This window comes from Squalius cephalus, assembly GCF_949319135.1.
Source record: "Squalius cephalus genome assembly, chromosome: 5".
In the NCBI taxonomy this organism is placed as follows: Eukaryota; Metazoa; Chordata; class Actinopteri; order Cypriniformes; family Leuciscidae; genus Squalius; species Squalius cephalus.
In genome coordinates this window covers 7,933,513-7,953,419 of record NC_137126.1, presented here as the reverse complement: position 1 = coordinate 7,953,419, position 19,907 = coordinate 7,933,513, and the positions used below count along the sequence as shown (strand labels likewise).

Genomic DNA, 19,907 nt, shown 5'->3' with positions numbered 1-19,907 from the left:
ATTTGCACATGAAAAGCACTCTCTGTTCCTCCTGTGCTGTTATCCTCTCTGCTCTATCACCATATGTCAGGGTTTTTTTTTTTTTTTTTTTCAGCAGTATTATTCATAGTTTTTCTCACTGAATAACAGTCCCTTTAAAAAAGAAATGAAGTGGGCAAGCAGAGTTTCCCCGCAGATTCTCCTAAAGACCACTGTTGAGAGAGCCATCTCCTCTGATCAATTCCCTGTATTGATGGTATGGATAAGAGAGGGAGCTGTCTAGCAGTCCTACATATTTTATTACTCAGATATCCCCCACTATGATGAATCTCCAGTCTTGGATGGACTGCAGCTCCCGACCTCCATTTGAGGAAGATTAGGTTCTGATTACAGTGTCAGCTGCCTTAGACCCCTAGATAAATCATAGATGGAACCCCAAAGCAAAGCTTCAGCTATCTATTACAGTAAATAATTTATTATTAAAGACTGCTGACTGTACATATGAAATGTGTTGGCAGACCAGAAGGAATAACAGGGGGGGAACTATTCTTTTAGTTCTCTTTGGTAACCCTTTGGGTGCGTTAATGAAATTTCCACAACTTGGAGATTTAAAAATGTGTGTGTAGTGTGTTCATTGGTGTATCTGTTCGTGTACTCAGAAAAAAGGCAGAATGCAGTGAATAACAACTGCTGCTTCGAAAAAAAGAAAGAAAAAAACAATGCCTCAGGAAAAAAGCTGTCAGACCCAGTTCCTCTGGGGTGTTATTTTAGGAAACATGTTTCAAGTAAAAAGACCTCTTTTGCAATTTAAAAATACTTTTGAATGGATTATTTTCATGGTTTACTTGATGCTGTTCAAAGTGACTCAGAATGACACGTTAACCCTTTCTGGTGCTAATTGATTTGAAAGAACATTAATTTGAAACTACGCCTGTCATTTATTTGAATGTGTTATTTAGTACAATTAATATATAAAAAAATAATGTGATGCACATGGTAAAAATAAATAAATAAATCATGCATTTAACACCTTACCCATACAAAACTGCAGGCTACTTGGCATGGCAAACCATACTTACAGAATAGTGAGGAGCTGTTCACATAGGATGCATTCTTGGTTCAAAAACAGCTGAACGTAGCACAGTGCAGTGGTCTGTTTTAAACTTGACACAGCTTCTTAAAAGCATGTTGCTCATGATGTGAGATGCTAAAAAAATGCCCTTTCGGTCCCCATCTGAGCGTGAAGCTCTGCTGTGAAGGTAGTCTGATGTGGAGTCGGCATCATTTTGAGGGGATTTCATAGCAAATATTGATATGTGATTCATTTTGATTTGTTCAAATAAGTGTTTTAATTCACAGGCCAATTACAAACCAACATCCTTGCTGTTGCCCGTGAAGAGCTTTTGTTTTGTGCAGACTCTCCAGAGGATGCAGTGAAAGCAATCAAACCTCTCTTTGCTCTCCTCAACAGGTGTCCATGAACTGTGACTATGTGTTTGTGAATGGAAAAGAGACGCGTGGCTCCATGAACGCTCGGGTGATTTTCAGCTATGAGCACCTGAGTGCCCCTCTTGAGCTCACCGTCTGGGTGCCCAAACTACCCCTTAAAGTGGAGCTCTCAGACAACAGGCTGAGCTTCATCAAGGGCTGGAGGGTGCCAATCTTACCCGACCGCAGGTAAGACACCACCGTATCTGTGCTCTCAAATATTCTTGCACTCTGAATGCTGTTTGTAAGCAATAAGGTACATGAGACTGTGCTGTATCGTGAACAAGTCACGAACAACAAGAAGGGCGTTGTTAGGCCGTGTCTTTTTCACGATACAGCACTAGCCTCGAGTACCTTATTGCTTTTATAAAGCAGTTACCACACAATACAAATATTAAAGGCAAAAAATATGTATCAATGCAACTTTGTAAAATCACTAAAAGCCTTCCTTCCGCTGGAAAAAATAGTTCCTGACCGTAAACAGCAACAGAAGTTACATACATTATTTCGCCATTAGATGGCGGCAAAGACTGTCTTCATGAGTGAGTCAGTCAATAGACTAAAGAAGACATTTTTAGATTGAAAGGAAGACGCAACTGACAAATGACTAGCATGTCAGGGCACGGGAAAACCCCTTAACTGTTAAAAGGACAAGATATCGCAGCGGACATTCAAACTGATTTTTTTAGTATTACGAAATACGAATATAGGACTGACCTGAAGGAAAATGCTATATCTACTGTAAATGCAGGTACACTCGCTTACTCGATCTCTCACAATACTCTAACGTTACTCTATAAGCTTCAGAACATATGTTTACGTTGCTAAGAGTGGTTGCTAGGTGTGTTGTGGAGTGATACATAGAACCGTTGGGTGAAGCGGTCATAGCCGTGTTTTATCGTGAAAAAAAAAACAGCTATTGACCATTCAGAATCGAGGACTGGAACTAACCGTTTTATAAATGCATATTAATTTCCCCAGTTAGCACCTTTACTGCATGTTTTCTTTTATTTTGCTGCTTGTTTATTTAAACGTAATACTTGTAGGCGATGTGAGGGTGATAAAGCGGTGTAATATTTTAATTAGTGTGGTTGTAAAAGCTTTAATGCTAGGTCACTAAGGGCTGTGTTAGTTACAATGAGACCATGGAGCTGATGCCGCATGAGACCCGAATGTCATTCTTCATACAGCCCATTTACTGTGATTTTGACAAATTGAAGCTGCGGTGTTGTCGTACAGTGCACGGCAGAATATCAGCACAGGCATTTTTCATGAGGAACCTCTCCAGAATTAATCATGATGGAAAACATTCTGGTAACTCACTGGTATCATTATTGCTCCCTTACAGAGGTCTTTCTTTTGTGATGTAAATCTCTAATTAAATTCATTCAAATGGGCCATTAAAATGGAAATATGATCTGATTTGGTTATGCTAATCCTGTTTGGGTGCAAATCGTCAATCTACATATAGCCTTCGTGTAGGGCTGGCGGTATGACGCATGTACCATGCAAAGGTAGAAATAAGTCATCAATTGCAAATTCAGCTATAGAGATTTAGCTTTGATATCTTAAATAACATTGGAACGTTTAAAAACATCATATATAGCTGCTAGAAAATCTAGATAGTGTACTGCGGTTCACTATTATCAAGCCGTTGTAAGCAAAGTCTGTCAGTTTCATATAGACAATTCACACACAATACAAGCGTGTCACCGCATTTGCATTTGACCTCAATTTGAGTGCCTTTGATTTAGCTTCCTCCCAGGACCTAAGATCTCTAAGGCTTTGTTCACACATACAATCTCTGTGTGATCGGCTCGAAATCTGATTTGTTTTTCAGATGCAATCTTTATGCCGGTGCCTGCACTGTCATTTTGCAAGTGAAGAGATCTGATCTATTTAATGTATATGGTTACTATAGTAATGACTTAAAATTCAGCATGGCACCAAAAGACATACGAGAGTAGCTGTCACCATGGAAGGAAAGAGAAGATGACAAAACGTAACATTTAGTCTCTGCTGATATTCTTGACATCTTGTCACAGTGCTGAGCTACGGGTGCATAAAACCCAGCCATGGCACCAGCTAATCCTGATTAATCTCATGATTTCTTTCAGTTCCTTTTTAATCATTTTAAAAGAAATGTTTAAAAAAAAATGTGTGTAATCTCTGCAAGCGTATGAGTTTGTGTGGATGACACTAATAGCAGAACATAGTCTGTTTATTTTTGTTTTGTTTTTTTTACCTACAAAATCAGTTGTTTTTAAGAGACCCTAATAAGATTGACGTTGACAAGTCCAACTTCGCTTATGTATTAAGTGTATGTATTATTAAGTGTATGTATTTTTTTAATCCAGTTATTTATATCTTTTGCTGTAGTGTGTCAGTAAGAAATATCAGTTTGCACTTCCAAACATTAATTTGACATTAATTGTAATAACCCAGTGAGATTTTTGTAGGAGTCTGACAGTATACTGTATATAGCTTGTTACCATTTAAAAAAAAAACTGTTTTCTGTTTTAATATAGTTTGTCATTTAATACTACATGTAATTTACAGTCTTCAGTGTCACATGATCATGTAGATGAAGAAAAAAAAATATTTATCAATGTTGAGTTTTTATTATTTTGTGCATTTAATTGAAATAGAAATCTTTTGCAACATTATAAATGTCTTTATTCTCTATTGATCAATTCAATATGTACTTTCTGAATTAATATTAAAAAAAATCTCACTGACCCCAAACTTGTGAACATTATGACAGATGTATCATTCACAATAAGACTAGAAACAAACTAAATTTGATATCATGTGGAAGCATCAAAGGCATTTCTGTACTGTTTACACATTCATGCATATTCTGTGCAAAAACCCACTCATTTGTTTACTTATTCACCGTTTTAAGCGTAAATTAGTGATTTCAGGCACAGCGGTAACACTGCTGTTTTGTGTAGGCCATTATATACATGGTACAACCCAAATTAAATGTTTTATTATTATTATAATTTTAATCTGATCTAACCTGACACTTATTTTATAGATTTGTATTTTTTATTAAACAATTAACTGGATTTGGATGCCTTATTTTCTTTCCCTCTTCCCTTCTTTCAGTTCCTCCCTCCTCTGCTCTGTCCGTTTCATTCCATTCCATTGCTCAATGTTAAGACGTGTCAGTGGGCAGGTTTCTCGCATTGGCCTTCCACACCAATTGATTGATTGTAGCTCACTAAACTGGTGAAACAGTGATGTGTCTGCAAAACCTGACACTCATTTTTATTGGATGAGCAAGTTTCCGTGCATGAAATCTCCAGTTCTCTTAACAGCCTAATGAGTTCGAGCAACGCTCCGCTCTTGAGGTGTGTTCTTCTGGTTTGAAACTCGCATTAACCCGTGTGAGGAGACGAGAGAGTACAACTGTCCTCAAGAACACAGAGAGCTTCTGTCTGCCAGGTTCTTCAACTGATGCAAGAGCCTCGTGTTTTTCCCCTCCATGGAAACAGGAGCGTGTGTTTAACTCAGAAGAGAGCAAAGTGCTGATCAACAACTGCTTTCCACTATTATAAGTCTTCTATTTCTGTGTTTGTGTGCCTGTTAATCTCTCTTTGTTGCTGAGAAGTAACTGTGTCTCCTTACATGATATAACGCAATGCTTTACATTCAGTTCAGTTTAGGCTTATCGATGGGCATGTGTTGTCAGTCACGTGTGTTGTCAGACAGCTGTCTCTACATCTCCGGTTATCTGATTAATTAGTTATGTGTGTAGAATGCTCTTACCCTGCTTCCGCTCGCTTTCTTCACATGGTGACACGCTGCCAAGGGAGCAGATTAGATAGACTGAATGTGATGGTATGTGTGAGGCATGTAAGAGTCACTGATGCGAAAACTCTTTGAAACAGGTCTCCAGATGATGCACTTTTTCATATTGTTATGCAGGTCTAACAAACATTTTGGAGGGAATTCACGATGGAGGGTTGTTTATATGCACACATTAGCTATTTTAACACCCAATGCACTTAAGAAATGCGAATTAATTAGGTAATGGCACAAGCATGCCAAAAAATCGGTGCTGAACGCAATTTATTCATCACAGTTTTAGAAGCGGGTACACTTTAGTAAGGTTCACTAAGATTCTGTGCAATGAGTCTGAATGCATGTCTTATATATGCTCTTTTGCATCATTTGCAGATCATTGGATGAATAACTGTTGCTATAGCTCTATAGAAAATGACCACCAACACCTCCCTTTAATTATATATATATATATATATATATATATATATATATATATATAGTAAACATTTGAAATGGATCAAAAAAGTTCATCAAAGTTGTCATAAGACAAGAATGGGTATTGTTCAAAATTCATGTATAACTTTGATGAAAGGTTTTGATCCACTTCAAATGTTGACTACTGTATATTGAATGGATGGATGGATGGATGGAGGCAGATAGATAGATAGATAGATAGATAGATAGATAGATAGATAGATAGATAGATAGATAGATAGATAGATAGATAGATAGATAGATACATTCTATTTCACCACATAAATTGCTGTTAAAGTTCACCGAACTTGAGTGCAAACTTATTAAACAGTGAGAGACGAAAAGTCACTCTAACATGCATATGAATGGCACATATATTCTGGTGTGAATTTCTTATCCTACTCACAATGACCTCTCCCTCATCTCCTCAGAACGGCCAGAGACAGCGATGACGACGATGATGATGACCGTAAAGTGAGCCGTGGATGTACGCTTCAGTACCAGAGGGCCCAGGTTAAGGTTCTGACCCAGTTCCACACTACTTCTACTGAAGGCACAAACCAGATGATCACTATGCTGGGTCCTGACTGGCAAGTGGATGTGACTGAGCTGGTGCAAGACTCTCTGAAGGTGGTGGACGCCAGGGTGGCTGAGCTGGTGGACAGGACGGTGCTTGTGGCCAATGAGCTTGGATCATCCACTCTGAAGGTAGAATACAAATAAGAATAGACCTTATAAATGTAGGATTGATGGAATAATGGGGGAGAGGTGAATGGAGCTCTCAATACCATATTACAATGCAGCAATTTAATTTAGCTGTATTACATTCTCTTCATCCAACATTATTGGACACTGATCCTTACTCATTGTTTTTATACCTGTCAAGACATGATGCAAAGTGTCTTAGGGACAATTGTTCAATCCCTTTTACTGTCTCAAATATCCAAGTAAAAAAACTTTACTTTCACTCTCTTCCCTGATGTTTTGTTTTAGACACTGGTATGGTGGTCTAATTTATTTTATTTTTACTTTTTTATTTTATCAGCTATTATAATAAAATCAAAGCAAAGTAAAAAATAAAATAGGCCACCTTGCCAGTGTTATAACATAGTCATAACAACGTCAAAACAACATCAGGGAAGAAAGTGAAAGTAAAGTTTGTACTTTTCGTTTTATCATTCTTTCTCTTTTCTTTTGTTACAACAATTGCTCATAGTTCAAAGTCAACCTGATAATTATCTTAGTGTTTTTAAACAGACAGATTGCTAAGAATATAAATGTAGTTTATTGATAAAATCAATAGGGGTCCTAAATCAATAATTCAAATTCTCATATTTAATTTATCTAAGTTAGCTCTGCTGCTGTTTTTGTCTTTTAATGCCCCGTTAGAAAGCTATTCATATGCATATTTAGTCCCAGTAGGCTATTCAGAAACTGGGATGTTTGGGAAGAGAATTATCAGTGCTTTCTAAAAACGCTTTCTAGTGTTAAATTGGGGGAATCATTCTTGAAAGTGAAGTTTTCTCTCCATTGAATACACACACAATCAGTTCATTGTGTCCAAACAGAGAGAGATTTGATTGTTCATGACAGCTTCATCACACCTCTCCACAGTGCTGTCTGTTGATTGGCAAAAAAACAACAACAAAAAAAAACAGTCTGTTTTTGCCCATAAACAAATTTGAGCATAAAAGAAAAAGTTTGCTAATTTAACTTGGGAAAACTGCAAAGGCCATTAATAATTAATGGCCAATGCAGATTTCGAATGTTTTTGCTGAATGCAAGCTGAAAATAAACGAGTCTGAGTACAGAAGCATCATTTCACCCTTCAAAAAAAAAAAAAGAAACAAGGGAAAGGTATGAATAATGTTGCTTATTAGTCAACCACACCAGGGTTTTTTAGCTTATTTGGTGGGTCTTTGATCTTTCTCTGCCAGAACGCTCATCCTCCACCCGTCACTTTGGCCTGAACACAAAGACGCTCCGCCGTTAAGCTTTGAACGTCTCTAGTTGACGCATTGTTTTGATAATCTTCTGAACAGCAGAAGGTATTGCTGACCCCTTCTCAGCATCGACTGAGCTGTAATGGTCCTGTGAATCAATCTACAGTAGCATTAAGTGTACAATACTTACCCTCTGAGCCTGATTCTTTGTATTTCCTATGACTTAATTGGCTCGCCAGGTCTACCAAGTACAGTAATCAGGTTTTAGGGGAATAGGCAGTCCCTTTTTAGCCTTTGAACACACTCTATTCATGCATGCAAAGCTCTGGTTATAATGCAAACATCAAAAGAAGGTATATCAGCAAGTATAATAAAACTAATTGCAACCGCCTGGATACCAAACAAACTAGCCATTCTGGCAAGAATTTGTTTTTAGTTCCCCTTTTTCTATCTGCCATTCCTTTTCTCTCCTTCAAATGTGCTGTATCCTTGAAGCTTGCCTTGAACTCGGGAAATAAAAAATGCAAGAACAAAACAGTTTAGTTCAATTATACATTCATCTGCTCCCCCACCCCCCAAGGTCTACATCTCTTTTCCAACCGGAGGATTGTATAGGACTGGATGGTCAATGAACTGTAACAGCCTTCTCCAAAACATTAGTGCATTGGGACACAAACAGTGTGCATCTGGGACATATGGGTCGCAAGTCTAGGCTGGATCAGGAAAAGACTGGGTTGAGCTTCCGCACGCCAAGACAGCATCATGTTCTTCACCGAGAGATGAGGCTAAAAAAATGGCTTATCTATGCCAAAAGATGGTTGAGCATTGCCACTTCACAGACGGAAGTATAATCAGCAGCATGGCTAGATCATAAACCTACATCAGCGTTGAGGGCTTTTAGCTGGAGATGGGTAATTTTGAAGAGGGAAGTAATAGCAGGTTGGAAATGAAAATGTTTGCTGTAGAGGTTGGAGATTTTTGAACACCATTACCAGTCATTATGGAGTTTATAGGGCTAAATTAGAAGAGCAAAATTCGCTTTGCTCCCTCGTGTGTTGATAAGTGTAACTAGCTCTGACTCAGCTGTGATTAAGACAATAATAAGAAGGTTATATTATTGTTCTTTATTCAGTATAGCTGTAATTGAAAAGATAAGATAACATAAGATAATGAGCTCACTTTGCAAATGCCATTTTGACATTTGCACATGGTGTAAAGGGAAAGCAAAAACAACTTCAATTTCTGTCAACATCTTTTAGTGTTCTTTACTAGTCATAATTTTGTTTGTCATTGAGAGACTGAAGTGTAGGCTGCTGGCAACGATTCAGATTTAAAATTCATCCAATCTCTATGTACTTCTCCCTCTTATTGTGTCTTTCTCGAGGCAAAAACACTCCACATAAGCTGCCTTGTTCTTGTCTTGAAAATGTGAGTTTAAGTTAATCTTTTCGAATTATGAAAAGATAAAAACTATCCCTATATTGAGGCACATTTTATCTAACTTGGCGCTGTGTGGCTCTTGGGATTCCCAGGGTCTCATGGTTCAGCAAAGACACACAGGAGAAAAAAAAAAAAAGAGATTCTCTGACCCTCCTAGTTGTGCCGCCCCACTTGACTTTTCACTCGGTGAGTCCCTGGTGACCTTTAACGCTGGTAGGAGGTGAAGAAACCGTGATATAATGGGTTTGAAGTGTCAGGATTTATGTGGAGGCTGAGTGCTGACCGTCCTCTAGAGAAAAGAAGCATTTTCCCTTGCTTCCTTTTCTCAGTGGGCTGCATCTTGAATATGTGGGATTACTCACTAAATGTTTCTGTTTGACAGACATTGTAATTTCACTCCCCCCCATTCTTTCTTCCATTTAAACTGTCTTTACTCCTCCATTGTCTTTCGGAGTGTGAAAGCTCATCTTGTTTTGTTGATTTCAGGTTGAATCCCCACTGGCAGTGGAGGCGGTACTGGGTGAAACGCAGTTCTTTGTGGTAGACGAGAAAGTGTCCATTGCGGAGCTTCGTGTTCATGCCATCTCGGGACTGGCACTTAATCTTCAACCAAGCCCTGGCAACAGCCATACCATGGTTGCCAAGGCAACTGGCCTGCAGACACTCTCCACTCTTAAGCAGGTATAGTTGATCCCTTCATTGTTTTTCACACCTTCTAGACGAAATGACATTTCATCTGGCTGTCTTGACAGTATGTTGTTACATTTTAAACAAAATACAGATTTTTTGAATGTGCAGTATATTTGATTTGTTGCTGGTCCATGGCAAGGTATCATTAACTAAAAATAATAATACGTGAAATAACATAAACATCAACTGAAATTAAAATATGCAAACCTTAGGCTTATGAACACGCTGTGTTGAAAACCCTGTTACACCTTTGGTGTTCCCGGTCAAAAATGACCGGCCTTTTAAAAATTGCCGGTAAATCACTCATTATGCTATATTATCTCCAAATATTGGATTCAATCTTTTGGTCAACTTGTTTTATTTCAATAAAGACAGGATTCAATTAGGACACCTTTTGTATTTATTTTTTTAAACTGATTGATTGTAGAACTCTTAGCGTAACAAGAGATTTATAAGCTATTTTTTGTAGGCTGGTAATTTTTGACCGGGAACACCACAAGTCTAATAAGGTGTGGAAAAAAATCACCCAAAAAGGACAAAAATTATCCCCCAAAAAATTTGGGAAGTAGTTAACACCCTGTGTGAGCAAAGTCAGTAAGTTGTAGTCCAATGCGATAACATTAACTAACACTTTCAGGAAAAAGAAGATCCTCTCCAGGTCAAAAGGACCCGAACACAACATAAGGGTTAAGCAAAGCTACATTTCTCATTTTCTAAAACTAATAAATAAAAATGAATAAATACTGAAAGTTTTTAAAAAAAACTAATAAAAAGAACAAAAATGCACAACAAAATTGCTAAAACATTAACTAAATTTAAAGTGAAAACTAAATATAAACACAAAATCTAATTCTAAATATATATATATATATATAAACTATAATAGTATATTAATCATACTAAAATAGCACTGTTCCAAGCTCTAATAAACTTGTTCAAGATGGTCTACCAACTCATTCTGGCCCCCATTTTCAGCTAGTCAACGCATAAATCAGCACAGACCATCATATGAGTAGACTAAACCAGCTACAGACCATGTAAAACCATCCAAAGTGTCATATTTTAGTTGAATTGTCATGGTATCATCTAATGTATTTGAATTTGTGTGAAATATAACAGGTATAACTAAAATGATCACACTTGTTTAGGGGAAAGAAACACACTGAAGAATCTTAGTTAATTTATACACAAAATACAAACTTGTAGCTTTGTGTAATTGTCTAAATATGACAGTATCGTTTGTCATCATATACCCCTCTGCAGCTGAGTCCATGGAAAAGCTCTAACCTTTGGCCTCCTGCAACTAATTATGCAAGTGACATTTATGTGAAATCCGTCCTTGTTGCTCAGGATTATTCTGCTCCTCAAGAGTTAACACTGGCTGGACTTAGCCTCATATTGATGAATCGAGTCTCCACGAAGGTTATACACCATTGGCAAATTAGCCTCAGCACGGCCCTCACTACTTTAATAAAGGCTAGTTTGGCATTCAGACATATTCAGATCTCCTTTAATATCAGCACACCAAATGAGCAAGCATCTCGCTTATTAAGAAGCCACCGCCACCTCTGTTCTCTGGCGTTCTCGAGTGTCATCAGGGGAGCTCCATGCAATTGCTGTATAATCTTTCTCAAAGCATTAATTGGAGCGCATTCACTCGTATTTTCAAGTGAAGACCTCGGATGCTGCCGGGCTAATTTATGCGATGTCTTGGGCAGGTCACGGAGCCCTGCCGCGAGAGCTCGGGGCCTTTTTTTCCTGCTCTGTACTTAGCCTGTGACCAACATCAGACGAGGGTGGCTGCTTTCAGTTCACGCATTAAAATCCAGCGGTTCTCCCCCGCTCTGTGCTTCGCCACCTTTGGTTTTAATTAGCGTAATGTATCAGCCTAAGTGCTTGTGGAGACTGTGCAATAAACATCACTGATGACCCTCCTCCTCCACCACTACTACCAGTCCATCATTTCAATCCTTCAGTGCACTTGCCTACTTCACCTCTGCAGTCACAAAATAACAGCAGTTTTGCAATCGTTTCTGCCTTCGGTTTTTTATTGTTTGATTTTCTGGTAACACTTTACAATGAGGTTCAATTTGTTGGGATTGGTTAATGCATTAGGCATCATGAACATTGGACAATAATTCTTTACAGCATATATTAGTCTTTGTTAAAATGCATTAATATAATTTAATAATTTATTAAAAGATAATTATAATTTCTCTATATGCATTAAGTTTTAAGTTTAGAATAAATTACCATTAATGTATGAACGAACACGAATAAACATTGAACAAAAGTGAATTTATAAAGTAACTTTAACCTAGATTTTTAACCTAGTCTTGGAGTTAATTAGTACATATACTTTTATTTGCTGTTGACAATACATTAACTATTATTAATTTCTACAAACTTGAAATGTCATAACGTATCATTGGCCCTTTTCGGACGGTATATATTTCTCACGTGGACGTTCATAAAAATAAACTTGCATGGCACCTCAGTGATAAAACTTTTTTTTAAAAGTTTTATTCATGGCGATTTATTCATGGTGGTCACGTTTTGGTTTTGTTTCATGTCTGTCATGTGGTTCCCTGTTATAGTCATGTGATCCTGCCATGTGTTCCCTTGTCTTATGTGTCATTTTCTGATTGTTTCATTGTTCACAGGTGTCCCTTGTCTTGTCATTAGTCTTGTGTGTATTTATGCCCTCATGTTTGCCACGTGTCCTTGTCAAGTATTGTTACCTGTAACCACTGTTGGGAAGTTTATGTCCATTTTTATGTTCACGTTTAAGTTTAAGTCTTGAGTTTCATGCCATGCCATGCTTTTGTTTTATGTTTGATCTTGTTTGTATACAAGTAAACTGCACTTGGGTTCTGCAAGCTCGCCTCCAGTGGAATCATTACAATGGTGGAGGAGCGAGTCTTGTCATGCTACGAACCAGGGAACGTGTGGTCAGTCGCATATGATTGTCTTCTGTAAATAATATTAAAGAAATAATAAATTATATTTTAATTTAATTTAAATGTAATAATAGGAAAATAATATCCTAGTTGATTATTTAAATCTCCTGTTTTAAAATAGGAAGATGGATGCATTATAGTTAAAATGGTTTTATGTCTTGTATTTTTATCTCAAAATGATGGATGGCTTTTTAAAAATGTGGAAATTAGCAGGAATAAGTTAATACGGCCTCTTATTTATATGATGACCCATTTCAGATGTTTACGTGCTTTTCTTCTCGCAATCGTTATCGTACGGTGCTCAGCAGTGGTCCAAAGGAATTAAACAGTGAATTTTGAATTGATGTTTTCTTATAAACTCAGTGATGTGGGTTCAGACAGCTTTTAAATTACCACACGAGCTTGGTGTTTGTGAAAATACAGTAGGTTTTTTGGCCGGGGATTTTAACGCGGGTAGTGGGAGAAAAACACTGACATTCTGAATTCGGGTGGCAATAAACTAAAGTAACTAAGGTTAACAAATTGAAGCTTGTGTAAAGTGTTACTGATTTTCTTGCTCTTTCTTTTACACTTTAGATGCCCCTTTCTTTTGTCTAACTGGCAGCCTTAAATAATTGATTTTGCTGTATGCTGGTGTAAGCGATTATTCTGTTTTAAAGTTCCAAGTGTCTTGGATGTAAGAACACTATACTTTTATAGTTTGTTACGTACAGTGAATTCAAACTTCCTTTCAAGATAGAGTTCAAAAACTTTTGGCAGTTAGAAATGTAATGACTCATCTATGTAAAAGTTGTAGAAGAATCAAGGACCATGTGTGATTGATGTCATTTTATTTAGTGGCTAGAGTGATCTCAAAAGGTCCACGAGGATATCATGTCATCTTCAATGTATTATTCAGATCATGCATATCAAAGACTCTCTTCATCTTGACAAGCAGTGTTGACAGAGCCTGAGCTCGAATGTCAGAACAACCTTGAAGTTAGTGACGCGACAGAAGATATTTTTTACAGCCTCACAACAGGCCGTTGCTGAGGCAGATAAATACTTCTCTTCCTGAATATAAAAGCAAAGCAACACTTCATTTCTGACTAAAAGCACTCTGGCAGAGTGGTTTTATTTTGTCTGCCTGCCAACAGGTGTAAGGTGTTGTGCTGTTCCTTTAGCAGAGAGCATGAGCAGGAAAACAACTGTCAAGCTCAGGCTTGTTATGAGGTGACAAGAACACAAGCGTCGCGCCAGTGCTCCTTCCCCTCAGTCTGTTTCTTACGGCTAAAGCAGGCAAGCACCTCTGATGTTGGCTGTATTTTGCTTGCTCAAGACAGTTGTCTTTTATGGACCAGAAAACTTTGGATAATTAACATTGAACTCTTTCCCCGCCATTGATGGAATATTCTTTCCGCGTTTTCACTGTTATACGGTAGGGGGCGCTATTACACATCTTCTGAAAGAATCCATGATATCCGATCAGAACAAAGGTGAAGAAGAAGCAGAAACAAGCGATAGCATATGTAAGCAGATGCATATGTAAAATAACACGATCATCAACATTAAACCGCATATAAATCAAAACTGCCTAACGTTACCGAATGAAATGTCGACCCAGGATGAGCTGTAGGATGGTGAAGCTTTGGAGGTGTTGATGGACTTGATCTAGTCCATCTATGTTTTGATCATCATTCTGAATCCTATCCAGATGTAGTCTTTGACAAAAATAAAATTTTCTCAACTTTTTGCTCAAAATGTTGAGAATGCATTAAGCTAGAATAGAGCAGTATTTTTGTTGTTTAAAAGCAGAGGGTATTTTATTTTGCTGCTCGTATCAAGTTCAAGGCATTGACGCTTGCTTACAGATCTATCACAGGCTCAGCTCCCTCCTACTTTCACTCACTCCTACGAGTCTACATCCCTACCAGAAGCCTACGATCGGTCAAAGAGCGACGTCTTGTGGTTCCATCACAGAAAGCCACAAAATCACTTTCCAGAACATTCTCATTCACAGTTCAATGCTAGTGGAACGCTCTCCCCACCCTCATCCGGAATGCAGAATCCCTGACAACATTCAAAAAACAGCTGAAAACCCTTCTCTTCCGTGAGCACTTAACCGCATAAAAAAAAAAAAACCTTCCCTTTCCCTTTAAAACCTCACTTATCGGGCTTATGCTACTCTGAATAATGCCCGAACTTCGTATTTTGAGCACTTCTTGCGTTGTTTTTGCCTCTTCATGATGACTCGCTTAATTTAGTCCTAATTTGTAAGTCGCTTTGGATAAAAGCGTCTGCTAAATGACTAAATGTAAAATGTAAATGTAAATTTTTATTTTTTTTTCATACATTGCATGTTCAGATATTCTAGGGGCCACGAAAGTTCTATGAAAATGTTAAATGCTGTTGCTGGCGGAGAAAGAGTTAAAAGAAGTTTTGAAAGTCAGGAGATGAAGGTCGAAACCCTTCCAATATAGATAATCTCTTTGCATTAAGAGAAAGTTGTACAATGTTTTCGCATTTGAAAAATGTATGTGTTGTGTCACTGCCTTAAAGAGTTAGCTCCCCCCAAAATTTTTATTCTGTCATTAATTACTCACCCTCATGTCGTTCCAAACCCGACTTTCTTTGATCTTCGGAACACAAATGCAGATCTTTTTAATGAAATCTGAGAGCTTTCTGTCCCTCCATTGACAGCCTGCGCAACTACCACTTTCAAGCCCCAGAACCGTAGGAAAGACATCATAAAAGTAATCCATGTTACTCTAGTGGTTAAACCTCAGTTTTCTGAAATGACGCAAGTGCTTTGTTTATGCACACACACACAAAAAAAAAACATAATTTACCACTTTATTTATAAAATATAAATCTCCAAGACTCATTCAGTGTGGGCCCCCCTTTAGAGTGCATCACAGACAACAACGTAAGAATTCAAAGAATTTATGCTCACAATTTCTTTTGTTTTGTGTTTGTAGGAGGCCAGTTTGTCCATCTGGGTTTATTACAGTGACAATACCGCCGCCCCCCTGAGTATGTACGACCCTAAAGAATACAACCTCAATGCCTCCACAGCAGACGATAAGGTGGTTTCGGTGGCTCAACAACCCCAGGGGCGGTGGCCAGTCATCGTTGCCGAGAGTGAGGGCACAGGAGAGGTAGTGCACGTGGAGATGACCATCAGCGAAACCTGCCAGAAGACTAAACGCAAGAGTGTCATTGCTTCATCTCCTGTGTTCGTCAAAGTCCGCTTTGGACCAGATGAAGACTCTGAGGAGGAAGCGGATACAGAGACTGAAATAGACACTAGAATGGCTTCCAACACGAGAAAGCCCGCTATCGATCCCAACGTGGGTGGTGGAGGGTATGAGCCATCTAATGAGCAACCTGCAAGCGTGCCCATTGATTACACCAACTTCCCTACAATAAGCAATTCTGAGGAACCGACTGAAGAAGATGAGGAGGATGACGAGTTTGTGCACAATCCCCGTAGCATGACTGACCTAGAGATCGGCATGTATGCTCTCCTCGGCGTGTTTTGTCTCGCCATATTGGTCTTTCTTATAAACTGCATTGTGTTTGTGTTGAAGTATCGCCATAAGCGCATCCCTCCTGAAGGCCAAGCCAACATGGATCATTCCCATCACTGGGTGTTCTTGGGTAACGGGGAACCCCTGCGCACCCAGAACGACCTCTCGCCTCAGACGGTGGAGAGCCCCAGCAACACCTTGGAGGGGGTACAGACATGTTGTCACGGGGACCACCACAGCAGTGGGAGTTCGCAGACCAGCGTACAAAGCCAAGTCCACGGCCGAGGAGATGGCAGCTCCGGCGGTTCCACCAAAGACCACGGAGAAGATGCCAGCTCGCCAACCTCCAAACGCAAGCGTGTCAAGTTCACCACCTTTACCCTTCCCACAGAGGATTTACCCTACAACTCCATCCCCATTGCCAATGAAGAGGACATTCAGTGGGTTTGCCAAGACATGGGCTTTCAGGACCCAGAGGAACTGCACGACTACATGCGCAGGATAAAGGAAATAGCCTGATCGGGTTATATGCTTTCTAAAGACGTTCCTTTCTATTTTTCTCTCTCTTATTTTTCACTCTAGAGGGGAGGTACCTTTCACGAAAAAAACAACCAAGGCCTAATGTCCAGTTTTGTTGGGGTTTTCTGCACAGTGCTGTTTCCCTTACACATTGACACTTGTACAAACTAAAAAAAATAAAAATATTCATGACGCTACCAGGGAAGCCAAAGACAAGTCTAAGGGATTCTAACTAAAATGGCTTTAGCGGTGTGTGTGATTACTGAAGGGTGAAGGGTGAGTGTACAATCTTTATGGGAAACATAGAGTTTTTTAGTTGTGAACACTAATATCAAAATGGATCCCTGAAGTACTCAATCATGTGTGGGTCACCCTGCTGTGGATGGGATCTTTCTCAGAGGAATGCCTGGAGTCTTGGCACTGTGTCCATTTTTCTTCTTCTCTCTCTCTCTCTTTTTTTTTTTTAATCCAACAGATTCTTCTCCAACAAAGAGGCCTTTGAAGTGCAGATCTACTTTTGTCCCAGATTTGTGTTTGAGATGGATCATTTTCATGCCATTGTTGATAAACCTGACACTTAGCCACAGAAACTGTCAGGGATGTTCGTGTCAGTGTTGGAAAGGTGGAATGGTTTTATCCCCCTGCCCCTCTTTTCAGCGTTATCTCAGTTCAACACATGCCTTGGTTGTTGAATTAGTTCTTCGTCTGTCTTTGGTATTTCATACTCATTCTCAATCTGGATCCCACCTCTGCTTCTCTCACTGTCTTGTTTAAGTCAAATGCCTTATTAATCTCAATAGTCACAACCTCTCTCTGTGGTGACACCACATTTGTTCATATTGGTAAGGGCCAAAGCAGGGGGCAACTCTACAGATGTCTGTATCTCAATGAAATGTGTCGGCATGGGGAAGACGAGAGCTTGTACATTGTGGAGTTAGGTATCTTCTCCAACATTCCTCTGCATGAATGGAGACTTGGAGGCACAATTAGCGCAATTTTGTTTCTTTTTTACTTTGTATATGTTTGTATTGTGAAAATAATCTAATCATGCATAAATGATAATAGAGGACATATCATGTTACCATGCATTACATGCATGTGCCAGACCCTCCCTCCTGTGTACATACCATGTTCAGTACATAACGACTGCTGACGCTTAACTCTTGATTACTCAGTTAGCCTGAGAAATAAGGGAGGCAGATGCCATATAGGAACTCGGCAGCCAGATACTTGAATTTCAGTGAGGCTCTCGTTTCTCTTTTTCTGTCTCTTTACTGAACTCACCGTGAATTCCCATCCAGGTGGTAATAGAGTTAAAGATAAAATGCTATGCAAACACTGGAGGGGTTGATTATTGTGGTTAGGTAAATCTGCCCTAGATATTATTATAGCACCACGGTTACTTTCATTAATATACCAAGAAATATCTCAAACTAGTTGTAACATCTTACACAGTGTAAATTGCAGGTTTTGAGATTTAAGCTGTTGTTTTTGTTTTGTTTTGTTGTTTTTTTTACTTTGAAACACGCTAGATTTGTTAAAGAAAACACCACAAAATGCGGTAGCACAGTAGATCAAGCCCAAAAATTTAAATATTAACTAGTTTAGAAAGGGTTAAGCTGATAACGGGTCTGGAAGCTTTTTTGTGGTGGGGCACAAAGAAGTTGTATCTGTATTGCTGCTGACCAATCACAGGTTAGTTTCAGGGTTACAGTCCCCCCCCCCCCCCCCCCCTCACCCCCCGCTTCTTCAGGATGTCTAAATTCACACACTGTATTAAATGCTTATTTCCCACTGTGCTTATTTGTAACATGCAGGATTTACCTTTGACTTGTTTTTAATAGTCTTATTAGTCATTTTCCTGTAACCAGAGGGAACACCTATATTTGCTTTCTTTGTTTTATAGTAATTTTATTATATTATTATTATTATTATTATTATTATTTAAATAGATCACCCCTAATTTAACCAGGGGCCCTTTGCACTCCAGATAAGAGTCACAGAGAATTTAATACTGACACCTCTCCACCTTTCTCCTATGATTTGTTGCCCCCTTCACCCTTTTTTTTTAAAAAAAGAAAAGAAAAAAGGAGTAAATAAACCCTCAATCATATTATGTGTGATGAAATGTTAATTGATGATGTAACACGTCAAGGTATTAGGTTTTGATTGACAGCTGGAGTGTTGGTCAAATGTTTAGTTTGGTCCACACATTACAGATATGGAGGCTCAGAACTGAATGTAAACTTTTCAACTGTACCTTGGCGATCAAAATGAACATAATTTCCAATGTATTATTAAGGTCTTCTGATGGGGTACACGAGACTCGATACGACTACTAGCAAGTCTCTGGTAGCAGCTCATAGACTTTTCCGTGTTCCAAAATTATTTTCCTTAGTGTAACACCACCATCAGGATATTTTTGGTTTCATTTTGTTTTCTACTTTCAACTGATGTACGTATGTATGTATATGAATCAGCAGTTGCAATATCTGTGCTTTTCTTTTTCTTTTTCAAGAGGAGCTGCTACTAGGCCTTTGCCTTGACCACATGCTGTGTTGTGGTGTAGATTTGAGCTGTACTCTATGACCTGCTGAAGCACGGTACTGTCAGCCATGTGCTGTCACACCCTTAATGTACAGAGCACTGTTACAACATCCTGTATCCTCCCTAAAAAAACAACTGTTGTATTTCCCTCCTTATATGTAAGTACTAAAGAAAATACAATGCATAAACTCTGTGTTATGTCTTTTACTTGACAATGTGTCTGTATTTGAATGCGCTATCCAAACAATGTCTGAATCTATTTGAGCTGTCTAGACAGCTGTTAATTTATAAAGACTATTGTTGTTTGTTAATAATTATCCACAGTGAAAAGAAACGGAAATGGAAAAAAAAAGTTATACTACTTAATTTTATAATGGCATTAGTAATACCAGCGCACAAAGCAAGTTGCTACAGACGTGCAGAGGTGAAGCTAGTTATTATATTTTAATTGAAAAATTACAAAGACAAAAGTGCAATGATGAACTGCTTACATTAATACCAGAAACATTTGGAAAGTTAATGGGGTCAATTTTGACTTGTGAAAAGAAGTGTAATTTATTTTATCA

General features: G+C 38.5%; 1 protein-coding gene across 2 annotated transcripts in view; it reads left to right on the top strand.

Annotated features, from left to right (window-relative positions):
* The window catches only part of tmem132e (transmembrane protein 132E), a 356,024-nt gene extending 339,061 nt beyond the window's left edge, over nucleotides 1-16,963 (top strand). For both annotated transcript variants that reach the window (XM_079872223.1, XM_079872222.1), the window contains exons 6-9: nucleotides 1,451-1,656; nucleotides 6,165-6,441; nucleotides 9,603-9,797; nucleotides 15,724-16,963. In XM_079872223.1, the coding sequence (XP_079728349.1) occupies nucleotides 1,451-1,656; nucleotides 6,165-6,441; nucleotides 9,603-9,797; nucleotides 15,724-16,794 (1,749 nt within the window). In that variant the 3' untranslated portion in view covers nucleotides 16,795-16,963. The remainder of the gene's footprint in view (nucleotides 1-1,450; nucleotides 1,657-6,164; nucleotides 6,442-9,602; nucleotides 9,798-15,723) is intronic.
* Nucleotides 16,964-19,907: the final 2,944 nt, after the last annotated feature.